Source organism: Zonotrichia albicollis, chromosome 39 (genome assembly GCF_047830755.1).
Source record: "Zonotrichia albicollis isolate bZonAlb1 chromosome 39, bZonAlb1.hap1, whole genome shotgun sequence".
Taxonomy (NCBI): Eukaryota; Metazoa; Chordata; class Aves; order Passeriformes; family Passerellidae; genus Zonotrichia; species Zonotrichia albicollis.
In genome coordinates, this window is record NC_133857.1 from 146662 (window position 1) to 169409 (window position 22748).

The following is a 22748-nucleotide window of genomic DNA, read 5'->3' on the forward strand; positions in this document are numbered from 1 at the left end:
CCTTGGTGACAGTGGGACACGGGATGGGACCTTGGTGACACTTGGGAGGGGACCCGGGTGGCACAGGTGACGCAGGTGTGACCCAGGTGACCCCAGATGTGACCCGGGTGGCACTGAGGTGACGCAGGTGACCCCACAGGTGACACAGGTGCCCTCAGGTGTGACACAGGTGACTCCAGATGTGACACGGAGGTGACACACGTGACACACGTGACACAGGTGTGACCCACGTGACCCCAGGTGTGACACAGGCGACCCCCGCCCGCCCCACGTGACCCCTTCCCCGTCAATCACCCATCAAACCCCGCTCTCCCTCCCCATTGGCCGCCGAGCAGCCAATCACAGCTCACCACCCTCCTTTAACCCCGCCTTCCTCAGAGGGCGTGCCCATCTGTCTCCATGCCGCAACGCCGCCTCCCGATTGGCCCTCTCCCCTCCGTGGGCGTGGCCAAGCCCTCAGAACCGCTCTCTTTTTACGGTCAAAGCCCCGCCCACTCCGTCGCCGCCCCGCTTCCGGTTCCGGCGCCATGGCCGCCATGGCCGCCCCGGCCCGGCCCCCCCGGTAACGGCAACGGGAACGGGACCCCCCCCCCTCCCGGTAACGGGGACCGCCCCTTCCGGTGCCCCCCGGTGCCGCCTTCCGGTGCCCCCCGGGCCGGGACCATGTCCTCGCGCTCCGCCCTGGCGGCGGGCAACGAGCGGAACGCGGACACGGTGAGAGCGTGAGGGGGGAGCGGACGGGGGTAGGCCGGAGGGGCGGGGGGGGGGAACGGGAGGGACCGGGAGGGACCGGGAGGGGCTGGGCCGGTACCGGGGAGTACCGGGAGGGCACCGGGAGGGGATCGGGAGGCACCGGGAGGGGTTTGGGGGATACCGGGAGGGCACCGGGGGCACCGGGAGGGGTCTGGGGTCTCACTCTGAGATTTTGGGGGGGGTCTGAGGGGTTTTTGGGTGGGGGTCTCACCCCCCTGAGATTATTTTGGGTGGGGTCTCGGGGGTGACCCCATAATTCGGGTGGGGGTCTCAGTCATAATTTGGGGAGGGGTCTCACTGTGATAACTGGGGTGGGGGTCTCACACTGATAACTGGGGTGGATGTCTCACTATGACATTAATTTGGGGAGGGGTCTCACTGTGATAATTGGAGCCTGTGATAATTTGGGGAGGGGTCTCACTGCGATAATTGGGGTGGATGTCTCACTATGACATTAATTTGGGGAGGGGTCTCACTGTGATATTAATTTGAGGAGGGGTCTCACTGTGATGATTCAGGTCAGTCCCAGGATGACCCCATAATTTGGGGAGGGGTCTCACTATGATAACTGGAGACTGTGATAATTTGGGGAGGGGTCTCACTGTGATGTTTTACGGGGTTCTCAGGGCTGATCCCATAATTTGGGGAGGGGTCTCACTATGATAACTGGGGACTGTGATAATTTGGGGAGGGGTCTCACTGTGATAGTTGGGGTCTCGCAGTGATACATTAATTTAGGGAGAGATCTCACTGTGATACATTAATTTGGGGAGGGGTCTCACTGTTATATTAATTTGGGGAGGGGTCTCACAGTGATAGTTGGGGTCTCACAGTGATACATTAATTTGAGGAGGGGTCTCACAGTGATACATTAATTCGGGGAGGGGTCTCACAGTGTTATATTAATTTGAGGAGGGGTCTCACAGTGATATACTAATTTGGGGAGGGGTCTCACAGTGATACATTAATTTGGGGAGGGGTCTCACAGTGATAGTTGGGGTCTCACAGTGATACATTAATTTGGGGAGGGGTCTCACTGTTATATTAATTTGGGGAGGGGTCTCACAGTGATACATTAATTTGGGGAGGGGTCTCACTGTGATGCATTAATTTGGGGAGGGTTCTCACTGTTATATTAATTTGGGGAGGGGTCTCACAGTGATAGTTGGGGTCTCACTGTGATACATTAATTTGGGGAGGAGTCTCAGAGTGTTATATTAATTTGGGGAGGGGTCTCACAGTGATATATTAATTTGGGGAGGGGCCTCACAGTGATAATTGGGGTCTCACAGTGATACATTAATTTGGGGAGGGGTCTCACAGTGATAATTGGGGTCTCACAGTGATACATTAATTTGAGGAGGGGTCTCACCCCTATTCCCCCCCCAGGCGGGCCCGGGGGGCAGCGCCCGCCCCGACAAGCCCCCTCCCCCCGGGGGCGGGGCCGGGGCCTGGTCTGGGCGGGGCTCCGGGGCCGCCCCTCCCCCGGCGCGGGGGGGCCGGAACTCCCTGGGGGGGGGGTCCGAGGAGCCCCCTCCCCACGTGGGCAACTACCGGCTGCTGCGCACCATCGGCAAGGGCAACTTCGCCAAGGTCAAGCTGGCCCGGCACGTGCTGACCGGCCGAGAGGTGGGCAGGGGGCTCACGCATTTGGGGAGGGGGCTCTGGGGGGGTTTGGGGGGTTTTGGGCTTTGGGGAGGGGTCTCGGGGGGGATTTGGGGCACCATCGGCAAGGGCAACTTCGCCAAGGTCAAGCTGGCGCGGCACGTGCTGACCGGCCGAGAGGTGGGCAGGGGTCTCACACATTTGGGGAGGGGTCTCGGGCGGGGTTTGGGGGGATTTGGGCTTTGGGGAGGGGTCTCGGGGGGGATTTGGGGCACCATCGGCAAGGGCAACTTCGCCAAGGTCAAGCTGGCGCGGCACGTGCTGACCGGCCGAGAGGTGGGGAGGGGTCTCACGCATTTGGGGAGGGGTCTCGGGCGGGGTTTGGGGGGGATTTGGGATATGGGGAGGGGTCTCGGGGGGATTTGGGGGGTTTTGGGGGGATTTGGGCTTTGGGGAGGGGTCTCGGGGGGATTTGGGGGGTTTTGGGGGGATTTGAGGGGGTTTTGGGGGGATTTGGGCTTTGGGGAGGGGTCTCGGGCAGAGTTTGGGGGGTTTTGGGGGGATTTGAGGGGGTTTTGGGGGGATTTGGGCTTTGGGGAGGGGTCTCGGGGGGGATTTGGGGCACCATGGGCAAGGGCAACTTCGCCAAGGCCGAGCTGGCGCGGCACGTGCTCACCGGCCGAGAGGTGGGGAGGGGTCTCACGCATTTGGGGAGGGGTCTCTGGCATTTGGGGAGGGGTCTCAGGCAGGGTTTGGGGGGTTTTGGGGGGATTTGAAGGGGTTTTGGGGGTCTCGGGGGGGATTTGGGGTGATGGGAGGGGGCTTGAGGTGATTGAGGGCTGTGGGAGGGGGCTCAGGGGGGATTTGAGGGGGTTTTGGGGTTTGGGGAGGGGGATTTGGGGGGGTTTTGGGGGGATTTGGTGTTTGGGGAGGGGGCTCAAGGGGGATTTGAGGGGGTTTTGGGGGGATTTGGGGTTTGGGGAGGGGGCTCAGGGGGGATTTGAGGGGGTTTTGGGGGGATTTGGGGTTTGGGGAGGGGGCTCAGGGGGGATTTGAGGGGGTTTTGGGGGGATTTGGGGTTTGGGGAGGGGGCTCAGGGGGGATTTGGGGGTCCCAGAAGGGTCTCAGCTGAACTTGGGGAGGGGTCTCGGGTGAATTTGGGGAGGGGTCTCAGGTGAATTTAGGGGGAATCTCAGGTGAATTTGGGGAGGGGTCTCAGGGGATCCCAGGTGAATTTGGGGAGGGGCCTCAGGTAAATATTGGGGAGGGGTCTCAGGTTATTTGGGGGAGCCAAGGAAGTCCCAGGTGAATTTGGGGAGGGGTCTCTGGGGAATCCCCTCAGCGCCCCCTCCCCAATTTCAGGTCGCCATCAAGATCATCGACAAGACCCAGCTGAACCCCACCAGCCTGCAGAAGGTGGGGAGGGGTCCGGGGGGCTTTGGGGAGGGGTCTCTTCATTTGGGGAGGGGTCTCTTCATTTGAGGAGGGGTCTCCCCGTTTGGGGAGGGGTCTCCCCGTTTGGGGAGGGGTCTCCAGCCCCCCCTGACCCTTCTCCCTCCCCCTCAGCTTTTTCGGGAAGTTCGGATCATGAAGGGGCTGAACCACCCCAATATCGGTGAGAGAAATGGGGAGGGGTCTCCAATTTGGGGAGGGGTCCCAACATGGGGTCTCGGCGGTGGGGCCCCCAAATTGGGGAGGGGTCCCCAAATTGGGGAGGGGTCCCCGAAATGGGGTCCTGGGGGTGGGGAGGGATCCCAAAATGGGGAGGGGTCCCAAAAATGGGGTAGGGTCATGGAATTGGGGAGGGATCCCTGATTTGCGGAGGGGTCCCAGGGGTGGGCAGGGGTCTCTGTGATTTGGGGAGGGGTCCCAGGGGTGGGCAGGGGTCTCTGTGATTTGGGGAGGGGTCCCTGACGCCCCCTGCCCCATTGCAGTGAAGCTCTTTGAGGTGATTGAGACGGAGAAGACGCTGTACCTGGTCATGGAGTACGCCAGCGCAGGTGAGGGGACAGTGGGGACAGTGGGGACATTGGGGACACCTGAGACACACCTGGGGGGACATGGGGACATTGGGGACACCTGGGGGGACATGGGGACATTGGGGACACCTGGGGGGGCATTGGGGACACCTGGGGACATTGGGGACACCTGGGGACACCTGAGACACACCTGGGGACACCTGGGGGGACATTGGGGACACCTGGGGGGACACTGGGGACACCTGAGACACACCTGGGGACATCTGGGGACATTGGGGACACCTGAGACACACCTGGGGACACCTGGGGACACCTGGGGGGGCATTGGGGACACCTGAGACACACCTGGGGACACCTGGGGACACCTGGGGGGGCTTTGGGGACACCTGGGGACGGAGAAGATGCTGTACCTGGTCATGGAGTACGCCAGCGCAGGTGAGGGGACATTGGGGACAGTGGGGACACCTGGGGACACCTGGGGGGCTTTGGGGACACCTGGGGCCACCAAGATCCCTCTGTGTGTGTCCCCCCAGGTGAGGTGTTGGATTACCTGCTGGGGATTTTTGGGGGGATATTTTGGGATATTTTGGGGTTTTTTGGGGTGTTCTCACCCAGGTGTGTCCCCCCAGGTGAGGTGTTCGATTACCTGCTGGGGATTTTTGGGGGGATATTTTGGGATGATATTTTGGGATATTTTGGGGTTTTTTGGGGTGTCCTGACCCAGGTGTGTCCCCCCAGGTGAGGTGTTCCATTACCTGCTGGGGATTTGGGGGATTTTTGGGAGGATATTTTGGGATTTTTGGGGGGATATTTTGGGGGATATTTTGGGATTTTTGGGGGATATTTGGGATGAGATTTTGTGAATGTTTTTGGGTATTTCTGGGGATATTTTGGGGGATTTTTTGGAGAATACTTTGGGATATTTTTTGTGCGATTTTGGGATTTTTGGGGGGATATTTTTGGGGTGTTCTCACCCAGGTGTGTCCCCCCAGGTGAGGTGTTGGATTACCTGGTGGGGATTTTTGGGGGGATATTTTGGGATTTTGGGGGGATTTTTTGGAGAATACTTTGGGCAATTTTTTGTGGGATTTGGGGATTTTTGGGGGGATATTTTGGGATGATATTTTGGGGTTTTTTGGGGTGTCCTGACCCAGGTGTGTCCCCCCAGGTGAGGTGTTCGATTACCTGGTGTGGATTTGGGGGATTTTGGGGGGATATTTTGGGGGATATTTTGGGATATTTGGGGAGATATTTTGGGGAATATTTTGGGATATTTTGGGGATATTTTGGGGGTATTTTGGGGTGTCCTGACCCAGGTGTGTCCCCACAGGTGAGGTGTTGGATTACCTGATGGGGATTTGGGGGATTTTTGGGAGGATATTTTGGGATGATATTTTGGGGGATTTTTTGGAGAATACTTTGGGCAATTTTTGGGGGGATTTGGGGATTTTTGGGGGGATATTTTGGGATGATATTTTGGGGAATATTTTGGGATATTTTGGGGGTATTTTGGGGTGTCCTGACCCAGGTGTGTCCCCCCAGGTGAGGTGTTCGATTACCTGGTGTGGATTTGGGGGATTTTGGGGGGATATTTTGGGGGATGTTTTGGGATATTTGGGGGGATATTTTGGGATGATATTTTGGGATATTTTGGGGATATTTTGGGGTTTTTTGGGGTGTCCTGACCCAGGTGTGTCCCCCCAGGTGAGGTGTTCGATTACCTGGTGTGGATTTGGGGGATTTTGGGGGGATATTTTGGGGGATATTTTGGGATATTTGGGGGGATATTTTGGGGGATTTTTTGGAGAATACTTTGGGATATTTTTGGGGGGATTTGGGGATTTTTGGGGGGACATTTTGGGATGATATTTTGGGGATATTTTGGGGGTTTTTTGGGGTGTCCTGACCCAGGTGTGTCCCCCCAGGTGAGGTGTTTGATTACCTGGTGTCCCACGGGAGGATGAAGGAGAAGGAGGCGCGGGCCAAGTTCAGACAGGTGGGGACATCCTGGGGGGTTTGGGGACATCCTGGGGGGCTTGGGGACATTTTGGGGGTTTGGGGACATTTTGGGGGGCTTGGGGACATTTTGGGGGTTTGGGGACACTGTGGGGACGCGCGGTGACAGTGCCACCTGTGTCCCCAGATCGTCTCGGCCGTGCACTACTGCCACCAGAAGAACATCGTGCACAGGGACCTCAAGGTGGGACACGGGCTGGGGACACGGGGGTGGCACCGCCTGTCCCTGTCCTGGTGTCCCTGTCCTGGTGTCCTGGTGTCCATCCCGGTGTCCTGGTGTCCATCCCGGTGTCCTGGTGTCCCTGTCCTGGCGTCCCTGTCCCGGTGTCCCTGTCCTGGTGTCCTTGTCCCTGTGTCCATCCCCGTGTCCATCCCTGTGTCCATCCCGGTGTCCTGGTGTCCTTGTCCCTGTGTCCATCCCGGTGTCCTGGTGTCCATGTCCTGGTGTCCCTGTCCTGGTGTCCCTGTCCTGGTGTCCCTGTCCTGGTGTCCTTGTCCCTGTGTCCATCCCGGTGTCCTGGTGTCCTTGTCCCGGTGTCCCTGTCCTGGTGTCCATGTCCTGGTGTCCCAGTGTCCTGGTGTCCATCCCAGTGTCCTGGTGTCCCTGTCCTGGTGTCCATGTCCTGGTGTCCATCCCGGTGTCCTGGTGTCCCTGTCCTGGTGTCCCTGTCCTGGTGTCCATCCCGGTGTCCTGGTGTCCATCCCAGTGTCCTGGTGTCCCTGTCCCGGTGTCCATCCCGGTGTCCTGGTGTCCCTGTCCTGGTGTCCCTGTCCTGGTGTCCCTGTCCCAGTGTCCATCCCAGTGTCCTGGTGTCCCTGTCCCGGTGTCCATCCCGGTGTCCTGGTGTCCCTGTCCTGGTGTCCCTGTCCTGGTGTCCCTGTCCTGGTGTCCTTGTCCCAGTGTCCATCCCGGTGTCCTGGTGTCCCTGTCCCGGTGTCCCTGTCCTGGTGTCCCTGTCCTGGTGTCCATGTCCCTGTGTCCATCCCGGTGTCCTGGTGTCCATGTCCTGGTGTCCCTGTCCTGGTGTCCCTGTCCTGGTGTCCATCCCGGTGTCCTGGTGTCCCTGTCCTGGTGTCCCTGTCCTGGTGTCCATCCCAGTGTCCTGGTGTCCATGTCCTGGTGTCCTTGTCCCTGTGTCCATCCCAGTGTCCATCCCTGTGTCCATCCCAGTGTCCTGGTGTCCCTGTCCTGGTGTCCTTGTCCCTGTGTCCATCCCGGTGTCCATCCCGGTGTCCTGGTGTCCCTGTCCTGGTGTCCATGTCCTGGTGTCCATCCCGGTGTCCTGGTGTCCTTGTCCCTGTGTCCATCCCGGTGTCCTGGTGTCCATGTCCTGGTGTCCCTGTCCTGGTGTCCATCCCGGTGTTCTGGTGTCCATCCCGGTGTCCATCCCGGTGTCCTGGTGTCCATGTCCTGGTGTCCCTGTCCTGGTGTCCATCCCGGTGTCCATCCCGGTGTCCTGGTGTCCCTGTCCTGGTATCCCAGTGTCCTGGTGTCCTTGTCCCTGTGTCCATCCCAGTGTCCTGGTGTCCCCGTCCTGGTGTCTCTGTCCTGGTGTCCTTGTCCCGGTGTCCCTATCCCTGTGTCCATGTCCCTGTGTCCATCCCGGTGTTCTGGTGTCCCCCATGTCCCCACTGATGTCCCCACAGATGTCCCCAGGCCGAGAACCTGCTGCTGGACACCAACACCGAGATCCCATCCCAGTGTCCCCATCCCAATGTCCCTGTTCCTGTCCCCATGTCACCGTTCCTGTGACAATGTCCCCATGTCCCTGACGATGTCCCCAAATGTCCCCAGGCTGAGAACCTGCTGCTGGACACCAACACCAACACCGAGATCCCATCCCAGTGTCCCCATCCCAATGTCCCTGTTCCTGTGACACTGTCCCCATGTCACCGTTCCTGTGACAATGTCCCCATGTCCCTGACGATGTCCCCATGTCCCCGTTGGTGTCCCCAGGCCGAGAACCTGCTGCTGGACGCCGACGCCAACATCAAGATCCCATCCAGTGTCCCTGTCCCAATGTCCCTGTTCCTGTGACACTGTCCCCAATATCCCAATGTCCCCATTGATGTCCCCATGTCCCTGACAATGTCCCTATTGGTGTCCCCAGGCCGAGAACCTGCTGCTGGACACCAACACCAAGATCCCATCCCAGTGTCCCTGTCCCAATGTCCCCATTCCTGTGACAGTGTCCCCCCAATGTCCCCATGTCCCTGACGATGTCCCCATTGGTGTCCCCAGGCCGAGAACCTGCTGCTGGACACCAACACCAACATTGAGATCCCATCCCAGTGTCCCTCTCCCAATGTCCCCATTCCTGTGACAGTGTCCCCAATATCCCAATGTCCCCACTGATGTCCCCATGTCCCTGACGATGTCCCCATGTCCCCAGGCCGAGAACCTGCTGCTGGACACCAACATCGAGATCCCATCCCAGTGTCCCCGTCCCAATGTCCCCGTTCCTGTCCCCATGTCACCGTTCCTGTCCCCATCCCAGTGTCCCCATGTCCCTGACGATGTCCCCACTGTCCCCAGGCCGAGAACCTGCTGCTGGACACCAACATCGAGATCCCATCCCAGTGTCCCTGTTCCTGTCCCCATGTCCCTATTCCTGTCCCTATCCCAATGTCCCCATGTCCCTGACGATGTCCCCATGTCCCCGTTGGTGTCCCCAGGCCGAGAACCTGCTGCTGGACGCCAACACTGAGATCCCATCCAGTGTCCCTGTCCCAATGTCCCCATTCCTGTGACAGTGTCCCCAATATCCCAATGTCCCCACTGATGTCCCCATGTCCCTGACGATGTCCCCAAATGTCCCCAGGCCGAGAACCTGCTGCTGGACGCCAACATCGAGATCCCATCCCGGTGTCCCTGTTCCTGTCCCCATGTCACCGTTCCTGTTGCAGTGTCCCCATGTCCCTGACGATGTCCCCATGTCCCTGACAATGTCCCCATGTCCCTGACGATGTCCCCATGTCCCCGTTGGTGTCCCCAGGCTGAGAACCTGCTGCTGGACACCAACACCAACATCGCGATCCCATCCCAGTGTTCCCATCCCAGTGTCCCTGTCCCTGTGTCCCCATTCCTGTGACAGTGTCCCCCCAATGTCCCCATGTCCCTGACGATGTCCCCATTGGTGTCCCCAGGCCGAGAACCTGCTGCTGGACACCAACACCAACATTGAGATCCCATCCCAGTGTCCCTCTCCCAATGTCCCCATTCCTGTGACACTGTCCCCAATATCCCAATGTCCCCATTGATGTCCCCATGTCCCTGACGATGTCCCCATGTCCCCAGGCCGAGAACCTGCTGCTGGACACCAACATGAACATCAAGATCCCATCTCAGTGTCCCCATCCCAATGTCCCTGTTCCTGTGACAATGTCCCCATGTCACCGTTCCTGTGACAACGTCCCCATGTCCCTGACGATGTCCCCATGTCCCCAGGCCGAGAACCTGCTGCTGGACGCCGACGCCAACATCAAGATCGCCGATTTTGGGTTCAGCAACGAGTTCTCGCGCGGCTCCAAGCTGGACACGTTCTGCGGCTCGCCGCCCTACGCCGCCCCCGAGCTCTTCCAGGGCAAGAAGTACGACGGGCCCGAGGTGGACATCTGGAGCCTGGGGGTCATCCTGTACACGCTGGTCAGCGGCTCGCTGCCCTTCGACGGCCACAACCTCAAGGTGACCGCTGGGAACTCGTGTGGTCATCTTTGGTCATTGTTGGGTCATTGTTCAGTCATTGTTGGGTCATTGTGTGGTCATTGCATGGTTGTTGTGTGGTCATTGTGTGGTTATTGCATGGTCATTGCGTGGTCATTGTGTGGTCATCTTCTGGTCATTGTTCGGCTCATTGCATGGTCATTGCGTGGTCATCTCCTGGTCATTGTTGGGTCATTGCGTGGTCATTGTGTGGTCATTGCATGGTCATCTCGGTCATTCTTCAGTCATTGCGTGGTCGCTGTGTGGTCATTGCCTGGTCATTGTTCAGTCAGTGCGTGGTCACTGCGTGGTCATTGCGTGGTCGTCTCTTGGTCATTGTTGGGTCATTGCGTGGTCATTGTGTGGTTATTGCATGGTTATTGTGTGGTCATTGTGTGGTCACTGCGTGCTCATTGCGTGGTCATCTCCTGGTCATTGTTGGGTCATTGCGTGGTCATTGTGTGGTTATTGCATGGTCATTGTGTGGTCATTGTGTGGTCATTGTGTGGTCATCTGGAGCCTGGGGGTCATCCTGTACACGCTGGTCAGCGGCTCGCTGCCCTTCGACGGCCACAACCTCAAGGTGACCGCCGGGAACTCGTGTGGTCATCTTTGGTCATTGTTGGGTCATTGCGCGATCACTGCGTGGTCATTGCATGGTCATTGCATGGTCGTTGTGTGGTCATTGTGTGGTTATTGCATGGTCATTGCATGGTCATTGTGTGGTCATCTTCTGGTCATTGTTCGGTCATTGCGTGGTCATTGTTGGGTCATTGCGTGGTCGTTGCATGGTCGTTGTGTGGTCATTGTGTGGTTATTGCATGGTCCTTGTGTGGTCATTGTTGGGTCATTGCGTGGTCATTGTGTGGTCATCTGGAGCCTGGGGGTCATCCTGTACACGCTGGTCAGTGGCTCGCTGCCCTTTGATGGGCACAACCTCAAGGTGACCGCTGGGAACGCGTGTGGTCATCTTTGGTCATTGTTGGGTCATTGCGCGGTCACTGCGTGGTTATTGCATGGTCATTGTGTGGTTATTGCATGGTCATTGTGTGGTCATTGTTCAGTCACTGCATGGTCATTGTGTGGTCATCTGGAGCCTGGGGGTCATCCTGTACACGCTGGTCAGCGGCTCGCTGCCCTTTGATGGGCACAACCTCAAGGTGACCGCTGGGAACTCGTGTGGTCATCTCCTGGTCATTGTTCGGTCATTGCGTGGTCATTGCATGGTCATTGCGTGGTCATTGTGTGGTCATCTCAGTCATTCTTCAGTCATTGCGTGGTCGCTGCGTGGTCATTGCCTGGTCATTGTTCGGTCATTGCGTGGTCACTGCGTGCTCATTGCGTGGTCATCTCCTGGTCATTGTTGGGTCATTGCGTGGTCATTGTTCGGTCATTGTTCGGTCGTTGTGTGGTCATTGCGTGGTCATCTCGGTCATTCTTCAGTCATTGCGTGGTCGCTGCGTGGTCATTGCCTGGTCATTGTTTGGTCATTGTGTGGTCATTGCCTGGTCATTGTTCGGTCATTGCGCGGTCACTGCGTGCTCATTGCGTGGTCATCTCCTGGTCATTGTTGGGTCATTGCGTGGTCATTGTGTGGTTATTGCATGGTTATTGTGTGGTCATTGTGTGGTCATTTGGAGCCTGGGGGTCATCCTGTACACGCTGGTCAGCGGCTCGCTGCCCTTTGACGGCCACATCCTCAAGGTGACCACTGGGGACCTCATGGTCACCTCCTGGTCACGTCCCGGTCATCTCCTGGTCATTGCGTGGTCACTTGGCTCTGATGCTGCTGGGCCATCTCCTCACAGGGGTCATCTGGTCAGTGGTCAGTGTGGTGGACATGGCCTGGAGGTGATTGTCACCTGTGGTCATCTCCTGTGGTCACTGTCCAGTCACCTCCTGGTGCTCGTGGTCATCTCCTGGTCATTGTGTGGTCACTGGCGTGGTCACTGTGTGGTCACTCGGCCTTGATGCTCCTGGGCCGCCTCCTGTGAGCTCCCCCAGGGGTCACCTGGTCAGTGGTCACCAAGTGACCCCAACTGACCTCTGGGTGTCCCCCATATCCCCGGGTGTCCCCAGCTGACCCTGACTGACCCCAGTGACCCCGGGTGACCCTGACTGACCCCAGTGACCCCGGGTGACCCCAGCTGACCCCCAGGTGTCCCCCATATCCCCGGCTGTCCCCAGGTGTCCCTCATGTCCCCAGCTGACCCCAGTAAGCGCATCTGACCCCAGTGACCCCAGGTGACCCTGACTGACCCCAGTGACCCCAGGTGACCCCAGCTGACCCCCAGGTGTCCCCCATATCCCCTCATGTCCCCAGCTGACCCCAGTAAGCGCATCTGACCCCAGTGACCCCAGGTGACCCTGGCTCACCCCAGTGACCCCTGGTGACCCCAGTGACCCCTGGTGACCCCTGGTGACCCCCGTGACCCCCGTGTGCCCCCAGGAGCTGCGGGAGCGCGTGCTGCGGGGCAAATACCGCGTGCCCTTCTACATGAGCACGGACTGCGAGAACATCCTGCGGCGCTTCCTGGTGCTCAACCCCGCCAAGCGCTGCACCCTCGAGGTATTGGGGGGCTCTGGGGGGGATTTGGGGGTCCCCAGAGGGGTCTGGGGGGGATTTGGGGTGATTTTGGGGTGATTTTGGGGGGATTTGGGGTGATTTTGGGGGGATTTGGGGCTGTGGGAACATCCTGCGCCATTCAGCTCTACCAAGCGCTGCGCCCTTGAGGTTTGGGGAGGGGGGGGTCCTCAGGAGGGGTTTGGGGCAGTTTTGGGGGTCCTGAAAGGGATTTGGGGGTCCTGGCAGGGACTGGGGGGTCCCTAGAAGGGTTTGAGGGGGTTTTGAGGGGATTTGGGGTGATTTTGGGGGGATTTGGGGCTGCGGGAACATCCTGCAGCGCTTCCTGGTGCTGCACCCTCGAGGTATTGGGGGGTCCCATGAGGGGTTTGGGGGTCCCCAGAGGGGTCTGGGGGGGTTTTGGGGTGATTTGGGGGGATTTGGGGTGATTTTGGGGGGATTTGGGGCTGCGAGAACATCCTGCGGCGCTTCCTGGTGCTCAACCCCGCCAAGCGCTGCACCCTCGAGGTATTGGGGGGTCCCATGAGGGGTTTGGGGGTCCCCAGAGGGGTCTGAGGGGGTTTTGGGGTGATTTGGGGTGATTTTGGGGGGATTTGGGGCTGTGGGAACATCCTGCGCCATTCAGCTCTACCAAGCGCTGCGCCCTTGAGGTTTGAGGGGGGGTCCCCAGGAGGGGTTTGGGGCAGTTTTGGGGTCCCCAGGAGGGGTTTGGGGCAGTTTTGGGGGTCCTGGCAGGGACTGGGGGGTCCCAAGAAGGGTTTGAGGGAGTTTTGGGGTGATTTGGGGCAGTTTGAGGGGGTTTGGGGCAGTTTTGGGACTGTGAGAACATCCTGTGTCCCCATGTCCCTGTGTCCCCCCAATGCCCCCAATCCCCCCAATGCCCCCAATGTCCCCAGTGTCCCCAATGTCCCCATTGTCCCCAATGTCCCCAATGTCCCCCAATGTCCCCAATGTCCCCAATGTCTCCAATCCCCCCAATGTCCCCAATCCCCCCAATGTCCCCAATCCCCCCAATGCCCCCAATGTCCCCCAATGTCCCCAATGTCTCCAATCCCCCCAATGTCCCCAATGTCCCCAATGCCCCCCAATGCCCCCAATGTCCCCAATGCCCCCCAATGTCCCCAATGCCCCCCAATGTCCCCACAATGTCCCCAATGTCCCCCAATGTCCCCAATGCCCCCCAATGTCCCCAATGTCCCCAATGCCCCCCAATGTCCCCAATGCCCCCCAATGTCCCCACAATGTCCCCAATGTCCCCCAATGCCCCCAATGTCCCCAATGTCCCCAGTGTCCCCAATGTCCCCAATCCCTCCAATGTCCCCAATGTCCCCAATGTCCCCAGTGTCCCCAATGTCCCCAATCCCTCCAATGTCCCCAATGTCCCCACTGTCCCCACTGTCCCCAATGTCCCCAATGTCCCCAATGTCCCCCCAATGTCCCCAAATTCCCCCAATGTCCCCAATGTCTCCAATCCCCCCAATGTCCCCAATGCCCCCCGATGTCCCCAATGCCCCCAATGTCCCCAATGTCCCCAATGTCCCCCAATCCCCCCAATGTCCCCAATCCCCCCAATGTCCCCAATGTCCCCCCAATGTCCCCAATGCCCCCCAATGTCCCAAATCCCCCCAATGTCCCCAATGTCCCCAATGTCCCCAATGTCTCCAATCCCCCCCAATGTCCCCAATCCCCCCCAATGTCCCCAATCCCCCCAATGTCCCCAATGTCCCCAATGCCCCCCAATGTCCCCCCAATGTCCCAAATCCCCCCAATGTCCCCAATCCCCCCAATGTCCCCATTGTCCCCAATGTCCCCAAACCCCCCAATGCCCCCAATGTCCCCCAATGTCCCCAATCCCTCCAATGTCCCCAATGTCCCCCAATGTCCCCAATCCCCCCATTGTCCCCAATGTCCCCCAATGTCCCCAATGCCCCCCGATGTCCCCAATGTCCCCACAATGTCCCCAATGTTCCCCAATCCCCCCAATGTCCCCAATCCCCCCAATGTCCCCACAATCCCCCCCAATGTCCCCAATCCCCCCAATGTCCCCGATGTCCCCAATGTCCCCCCAATGCCCCCCAATGTCCCCAATGTCCCCCCAATGCCCCCAATGTCCCCAATCCCCCCAATGCCCCCAATGTCCCCAATGTCCCCAATGCCCCCCAATGTCCCCAGTGCCCCCCAATGTCCCCAATGTCCCCAATGTCCCCAATGTCCCCAATCCCCCCAATGTCCCCCAATGCCCCCCGATGTCCCCAATGTCCCCAATGTCTCCAATCCCCCCCAATGTCCCCAATGCCCCCCAATGTCCCCACAATGTCCCCAATGTCCCCACAATGTCCCCAATGTCCCCAATGTCCCCCAATGTCCCCAAATGTCCCCCAATGTCCCCAATGTCCCCAATGTCCCCAATCCCCCCAATGTCCCCACAATGTCCCCAATGTCCCCAATGTCCCCCAATGTCCCCAAATGTCCCCCAATGTCCCCAATGTCCCCAATGTCCCCAATCCCCCCAATGTCCCCACAATGTCCCCAATGTCCCCAATGTCCCCAATGTCCCCAATGCCCCCAATGTCCCCAATGTCCCCAATGCCCCCCAATGTCCCCAATGCCCCCCAATGTCCCCAATGTCCCCCCAATGCCCCCAATGTCCCCAATCCCCCCAATCCCTCCAATGTCCCCACAATGTCCCAAATCCCCCCAATGTCCCCAATCCCCCCAATGTCCCCAGTGTCCCCAATGCCCCCCAATGTCCCCAATGTCCCCAATGTCCCCACTGTCCCCAATGTCCCCAATGTCCCCACTGTCCCCAATGTCCCCCCAATGTCCCCAATGTCCCCGCAGTGTCCCCAATGCCCCCCAATGTCCCCAATGCCCCCCAATGTCCCCAATCCCCCCCATGCCCCCAATCCCCCCAATGTCCCCAGTGTCCCCCAATGTCCCCAATGTCCCCAATCCCCCCAATGTCCCCAATGTCCCCACAATGTCCCCGATGTCCCCAAACAGCAAATCATGAAGGACAAGTGGATCAACATCGGTTACGAGGGCGACGAGCTGACGCCCTACACGGAGCCCCAGGAGGACTTTGGGGACACCAAGCGCATCGGTGAGGGGACACCCTGGGGACACCCTGGGGACACCCCGGGGACCTTGGGGACACCCCGGTGACGCCGCTGTCCCCACAGAGGTGATGGTGGGCATGGGCTACACGCGGGAGGAGATCAAGGAGGCGCTGAGCACCCACAAGTACAACGAGGTGACGGCCACGTACCTGCTGCTGGGGCGGCGCGGAGAGGTGGGTGACACCGGGGACATTTGGGGACATTGGGGACATTGGGGACATTGGGGGCAGTGGGGACATTGGGGACATTGGGGACACTGGGGGCATGGGGGACATTGGGGGGATTGGGGACATTGGGGACATTGGGGACAATGGGGACACGGCCACGTACCTGCTGCTGGGGCGACGCGGAGAGGTGGGTGACACCGGGGACATTTGGGGACAGTGGGGACATTGGGGGGATTGGGGGGATTGGGGACGTTGGGGGATTGGGGACATTGGGGGCATTGGGGAGACATTGGGGACATTGATGACACTGTGACCCTGTTGGTGACACTGTGGCCCTGTCAGGGACAGCCCGAGGGTGGCACTGGGGTGGGTGACAATGGCCTGGTGACACTGTGACCCCACTGGTGACACTGTGACCCCGTTGGTGACACTGTGACCCCGTCGGTGACACTGTGACCCCGTTGGTGACACTGTGGCCCCGTCGGTGACACTGTGACCCCATTGGTGACACTGTGACCCATTGGTGACACTGTGACCCATTGGTGACACTGTGACCCCACTGGTGACACTGTGATCCCATTGGTGACACTGTGGCCCCGTCGGTGACAGCCCGAGGGTGGCACTGGGGTGGGTGACAATGGCCCTGGTGACACTGTGACCCCATTGGTGACACTGTGACCCTGTTGGTGACACTGTGACCCGTCGGGGACAGCCCGAGGGTGGCACTGGGGTGGGTGACAATGGCCCTGGTGACACTGTGACCCCGTTGGTGACACTGTGACCCCATTGGTGACACTGTGACCCCACTGGTGACACTGTGACCCGTCGGGGACAGCCCGAGGGTGGCACTGGGGTGGGTGACAATGGCCCTGGTGACACTGTGGCCCCGTTGGTGACACTGTGACCCACTGGTGACACTGTGACCCCATTGGTGACAGCCCGAGGGTGGCACTGGGGTGGGTGACAATGGCCCTGGTGACACTGTGGCCTCATTGGTGACACTGTGACCCCATTGGTGACACTGTGACCCCATCGGTGACAGCCCGAGGGTGGCACCTCGCTGTCCCTGTCCCTGTCCCGGCCCCGGGGCTCGGCCGAGGCTCCCAACGGTGCCACCAAGTCGGGGACATCGTCGGGGACATCGTCGGGGACATCGCACGGCAAGGGCCAGCGCGGGGGCGGCCACCACCGGCAGCGGCGGCACAGCGACTTCTGTGAGTGACACCGGGGACACCGGGGGGGATTGGGGACATTGGGGACATTGGGGACACTGGGGACACTGGGGACACTGGGGATATTGGGGACATTGGGGACATTGGGGGGATTGGGGACATTGGGGATATTGGGGACATTGGGTGACAGTTGGGGACATTGGGGACACTGGGGACATTGGGGACATTGGGGACATTGGGGGGGATTGGGGACATTGGGGGGATTGGAGACATTGGGGACATTGGGGACACTGGGGACATTGGGAACATTGGGGGGATTGGGGACATTGGGGGGATTGGGGGACATTGGGGGGATTGGGGGACATTGGGGACATTGAGGACATTGGGGGGGATTGGGGACAGTGGGGGTACATTGGGGGGATTGGGGACATTTTTGGACATTTTGGGACATTGGGGGGATTGGGGACATTTTTGGACATTTTGGGACATTGGGGGGATTGAGAACATTTTGGGAATATTTGGGGACATTTTGTGCTATTTGGGGACATTGTGGGGTCCTGAGGGGGGTGTGACCCCTCCGTGACCCCCCCCCCCGTGACCCCTCTTTGACCCCGCAGGTGGCCCCGCCCCCTCGGCCGCCCCTCCCCCCCGCCGCAGCCCCCCCTCGGCCGCCCCTCCCCCGTCCTCGGAGCTGGGCGTGGCCGGGGGTGTGGCCCCGCCCCCCAGGAGGGGCTCCGGAGGAGGAGGAGGGGGAGGGGGGAGGGGCGGTGGGGGCGGGGCCGGGCCGCCCCTCCCCCCTCCCTGCAGCCCATTGGTCAGCAGCGCCCACAACCCCAACAAGGCCGAGATCCCCGAGAGATCGCACCTGGACGGACAGGTGGGCACACCTGGGCACACCTGGGGGGTACCTGGGGGGTACCTGGGCACACACCTGGGCACACCTGGGGGCATCTGGGGGCATCTGGGCACACCTGGGCACACCTGGAAGGGCTGGGGATACCTGGGCACACACCTGGGGGGGACCTGAGCACACCTGGGGGGCACCTGGGAACACCTGGGCACACACCTGGGCACACCTGGGCACACCTGGGGACATCTGGGGGCATCTGGGCACACCTGGGGGCACCTGGAAGGGCTGGGGATACCTGGGCACACACCTGGGGGAGACCTGGCCACACCTGGGGGGTACCTGGGGGGTACCTGGGCACACCTGTGGCCCCAGGTGTATCACAGGTGCCCCCCGTGTGCCCCCCCAGCCCCACGTGCCCCCCAGCGTGATGGGCCGCAGGAACACCTACGTGTGCTCGGGGGGGGAGCGGCACCTGCTGCTGCCCAACGGCAAGGACAGGTGAGTGCCACACCTGGGCACACCTGGGCACACCTGAAATCACCTGAAATCCCCTCAAAATCACCCCAAAATTACCCCAAATCCACCCAAAATCCCCCAAAATCCACCCAAAATCACCCCAAACTCACCTGGTAGTGCCCAACGGCAAGGACAGGTGAGTGCCACACCTGGGCACACCTGGGCACACCTGGGCACACCTGAAATCCCCTCAAAATCCACCCAAAATTACCCCAAATCCAGCCAAAATCACCCCAAACCCACCTGGTGGTGCCCAACGGCAAGGACAGGTGAGTGGCGCACCTGGGCACACCTGGGCCCACCTGAAATCCCCCAAATCCATCCCCAAAATCACCCGAAATTCACCCCAAAATCACCCCAGTGCCACCTGTGCCCCTCCCAGTATGGGGCTGGGGAGGTGGGGTCACCTGTGGGTGGGGTCACCTGTGTGTGACATCACCTATGAGGTCATCTCTGTGCGTATGACATCACCTGTGTCTCACCTGTGTGTGTGTGTGACGTCACCTGTGGCGTTACCTGTGGATGTCACCTGTACACCTTACCTGTGATGTCACCTATGTGTGTGATGTCACCTGTGTGTGACGTCACATGTGACGTCACCTGGGGGCGTGGCATGTCACCTGTGTGCGTGTGTGATATCACCTCATTGTGACATCACCTGTGGGTCTCACCTGTGGATGTTCACCTGTGACGTCATCTGTGTGTGACGTCACCAATGACGTCATCTCCCCCCAGCCTGCCGTCCCGCCCCCCGCCCTCCCCCTCCAGCCACTCGCTGGGCGGGGCTCACCTGGGCGGGGCTCACCTGGCGCACCTGGCCCGCGGCTGCTCCGCCCGCAGCACCTTCCACGGAGGGGGCGGGGCCTCGACCGGAACCGCCGGCAGCCGCCGGGGGGGCGGGGCCTCGGGAGCTCCGCCCCCCGCCTCGCCCCCGCCCCCGCCCAGCGCCGCCTCCTCCCCCCGGCCCCGCCCCACGGCGACGCTGCTGAGCAAGATCACCTCCAAGCTGAGCCGCAGGTGAGGGGGCACACCTGGGGGCACCCAAAAATACACCTGGGGGCACATAAAAATACACCTGGGCACACCTGGGGGCACCCAAAAATACACCTGGGCACACCTGGGTACACCTGGGTACACCTGGGCACACCTGGGGGCACCCAAAAATACACCTGGGCACACCTGGGGGCACCCAATAATACACCTGGGCACACCTGGGATACACCTGGGCACACCTGGGTACAGCTGGGGGCACCTAAAAATACACCTGGGCACACCTGGGGGCACCTAAAAATACACCTGGGTACACCTGGGCACACCTGGGTACAGCTGGGATACACCTGGGCACACCTGGGATACACCTGGGCACACCTGGGGGCACCTGGGATACACCTGGGGGCACCTGGGATACACCTGGGTGCACCCAAAAATACACCTGGGTACAGCTGGGGGCACCTGAGTACAACTGGGGAGGGATCAGACCCACCTGAGCAAGATCACCTCGAAACTGAGGCGCAGGTGAGCGCACCTGGCACACCTGGGGTACACCTGGCACACCTGGGGTACACCTGGCACACCTGGGCACACCTGGCACACCTGGCACACCTGGCACACCTGTTCTCTCACCTGTTCTCTCACCTGTTCTCTCACCTGTTCTCTCACCTGTTGTCTCACCTGCCCAGGGTGTCCCTTGACCCCTCCCGCCGGCAGAGCTCCAATCGCTGCGTCTCGGCCACGCCCGGCCCTGGAGCCACCAAAATCCGTGAGTGACACCTGGGCACACCTGGGGGACACCTGGGGGACACCTGAGATACACCTGGGCACACCTGGGGACACCTGGGGACACCTGGGTGGCACCTGGGACACATCTGGGCACACCTGGGGGACACCTGAGATACACCGGGGGGACACCTGAGATACACCTGGATACACCTGGGCACACCTGGGCACACCTGGGAACACCTGGGGACACCTGGGTGGCACCTGGGACACATCTGGGCACACCTGAGGGACAGCTGGAACACAACTGGATACACCTGGGCACACCTGAGATACACCTGGATACACGTGGGGACACCTGGGCACACCTGGGGGGCACCTGAGATACACCTGGATACACCTGGGAACACCTGGGGACACCTGGGTGGCACCTGGGACCCATCTGGGCACACCTGAGGGACAGCTGGAACACAACTGGATACACCTGGGCACACCTGGGCACACCTGAGATACACCTGGATACACGTGGGGACACCTGAGATACACCTGGGGGACACCTGAGATACACCTGAGCACACCTGGGGCACCGGTGTCACCTGTCCTAGATTTTTTGGGGGGATTTTTAAATTTTATTTTATTTTTTTCTATTTTAGTGGTTTTTTTAATATATTTTTGTGGCGGTTTTTGGGGGGGATTTTTTAAATTTTTCTCGGGATTTTTTTTGGGGGGGGTTTTGGGGGTCCCATCCCCCCCCCCCCCGACCCCCTCCCCACCTTTGTGCCCCCTCCCCAGGGTCGCAGACGAACCTGCGGGAATCGGGGGACCTGCGCTCACAAGGTGGGTCCCGCCCCTCTCCCATCCCCCTCCCCATGTTTGGGGACCCCTCCCCATATTTGGGGGTCTCACCTGTCCCCTCCTCCCCCTCCCCCCCCCCAGTTGCCATCTACCTGGGGATCAAGCGGAAGCCGCCCCCCGGCTGCTCCGAGGGGGGGGGGGCTGTGATGGGGGGGGGAGGGGGCTCCTTCGAGACCCCCCCCCCAAATTCCCATCCACCCCCGGGACCCCCACCTGGGACCGGGACCCCCACCCGGGACCCCCCGGAACCAGAACGGGACCCCCGGGACCGGAATGGGACCCCCGGAGCTGCATCGGGACCCCCAAGATGGAGACCGGGACCCCCCCACCCGGGACCGGGACCCCCACCCGGGACCCCCCGGAACCGGACCGGGACCAGAACGGGACCCCCAGGACTGGATCGGGACCCCCGGAGCTGCATCGGGACCCCCAAAACTGGACCAGGACCCCTCAGGACCCCTGGAACTGGATCGGGACCCCCCCCAGGACCCCCCAAGAACGAGACCGGGACCCCCAGAAATGGCCCGGGACCACCAGAACCGGGCTGGGACCCCCCCCAAGAAAGAGACCGGGACCCCCAGAAATGGCCCGGGACCCCCAGAAATGGCCCGGGACCCCCAGAACCAGACTGGGACCAGATCGGGACCCCCGGAGCTGGATCGGGACCCCCAGAACCGGGCTGGGACCCCCCAAGATCGAGACCGGGACCCCCCAAGATCAAGATCAGGACCCCCAGAACCGGACCGGGACCAGAACAGGACCCCCGGAGCTGCATCGGGACCCCCAAAACTGGACCGGGACCCCCAAGAACGAGATCAGGACCTCCAGAACCAGACTGGGACCCCCTGGGACCCCCCAAGATCGAGACCGAGACCCCCAGAGCTGGACTGGGACCCCCCCGAGAAGGAAACCGGGACCCCCGGAACTGGATCAGGACCTCCAGGACCCCCCCCCCAAGACCCCCAGAACTGGACCAGGACCCCCCCAAAAATGAGATTGGGACCCCCAGGACCCCTCAGAACCAGATTGGGACCCCTGAGACCCCCTCAAAACGAGACTGGGACCCCCAGAACTGGACTGGGACCCCCCCATGGCCCCCCAGAACCAGACTGGGACCCCCAGGACCAGGCTGGGACCCTCTGGGACCCCCCCAGAACCAGATCGGGACCCCTGAGACCCCCTCAAAATGACACTGGGACCCCCAGAACTGGATCAGGACCCCCAGAACCAGCCCTGGGGACCCCCCCTCAACAACTGCAGCAGCACCGGGACCACCCAGGACCGGATTGGGACCCCCCAGGACCCCCCCCAGGAGAATTGGGACCCCCCCCAGAACCCCCCCAGAGATTCGGCAGCCCCGGGACCCCTCCCCAAATTCGGGACCAGCAGCGCTGGGACCCCCCCCAGAGACATTTTTGGGGAGGGGGTTGGTCGGGGGTGACTTTGGGGGGGTGGTCCCAGAATTCCGGTGCCAACATTTTGGGGACCCCTCCCCAATAATAACCTGCAGCCCCCCCTCCCCCACCTTGTACAGATGTAAATACGGCCCCGCCCCCTCCCCCAGACCCCGCCCACCCCCCCGGAAGACCCCGCCCCCCATTTTTAAGTTATTCCTGCCCTGAATTGTCCCCCCCAACCCCCCCCCCGACCCCTCCCCAAAATAAACCTCGGGACCCCCACCACGGTGTGATGTGGGGGGGAATATGGGGGAAA

General features: G+C 60.7%; 1 protein-coding gene across 8 annotated transcripts; it reads left to right on the forward strand.

Moving 5' to 3' along the window:
• Positions 1-478: 478 nt before the first annotated feature.
• On the forward strand, positions 479-22535 carry LOC141726757 (MAP/microtubule affinity-regulating kinase 4-like). 8 transcript variants are annotated; one of them, XM_074531801.1, is made up of 21 exons: positions 480-714; positions 2143-2346; positions 2503-2538; positions 3721-3774; positions 3925-3973; positions 4293-4358; positions 6263-6333; positions 6481-6537; positions 9802-10038; positions 12506-12625; positions 15644-15743; positions 15823-15932; positions 16969-17140; positions 17716-17975; positions 18355-18446; positions 19200-19481; positions 20144-20223; positions 20973-21017; positions 21117-21248; positions 21365-21972; positions 22016-22378. In XM_074531801.1, exons 1-21 carry the CDS (start codon positions 664-666, stop codon positions 22223-22225), a joined length of 3036 nt encoding a protein of 1011 aa, XP_074387902.1. In that variant the 5' UTR covers positions 480-663; the 3' UTR covers positions 22226-22378. The 8 variants fall into 8 exon arrangements, with proteins under 8 accessions (XP_074387898.1, XP_074387901.1, XP_074387902.1 ...); XM_074531798.1 differs by having other exon boundaries at positions 533-567; positions 605-714; positions 21117-21972; positions 22016-22535; XM_074531797.1 differs by lacking the exon at positions 2503-2538 and having other exon boundaries at positions 479-714; positions 2143-2382; positions 21117-21972; positions 22016-22535.
• Positions 22536-22748: the final 213 nt, after the last annotated feature.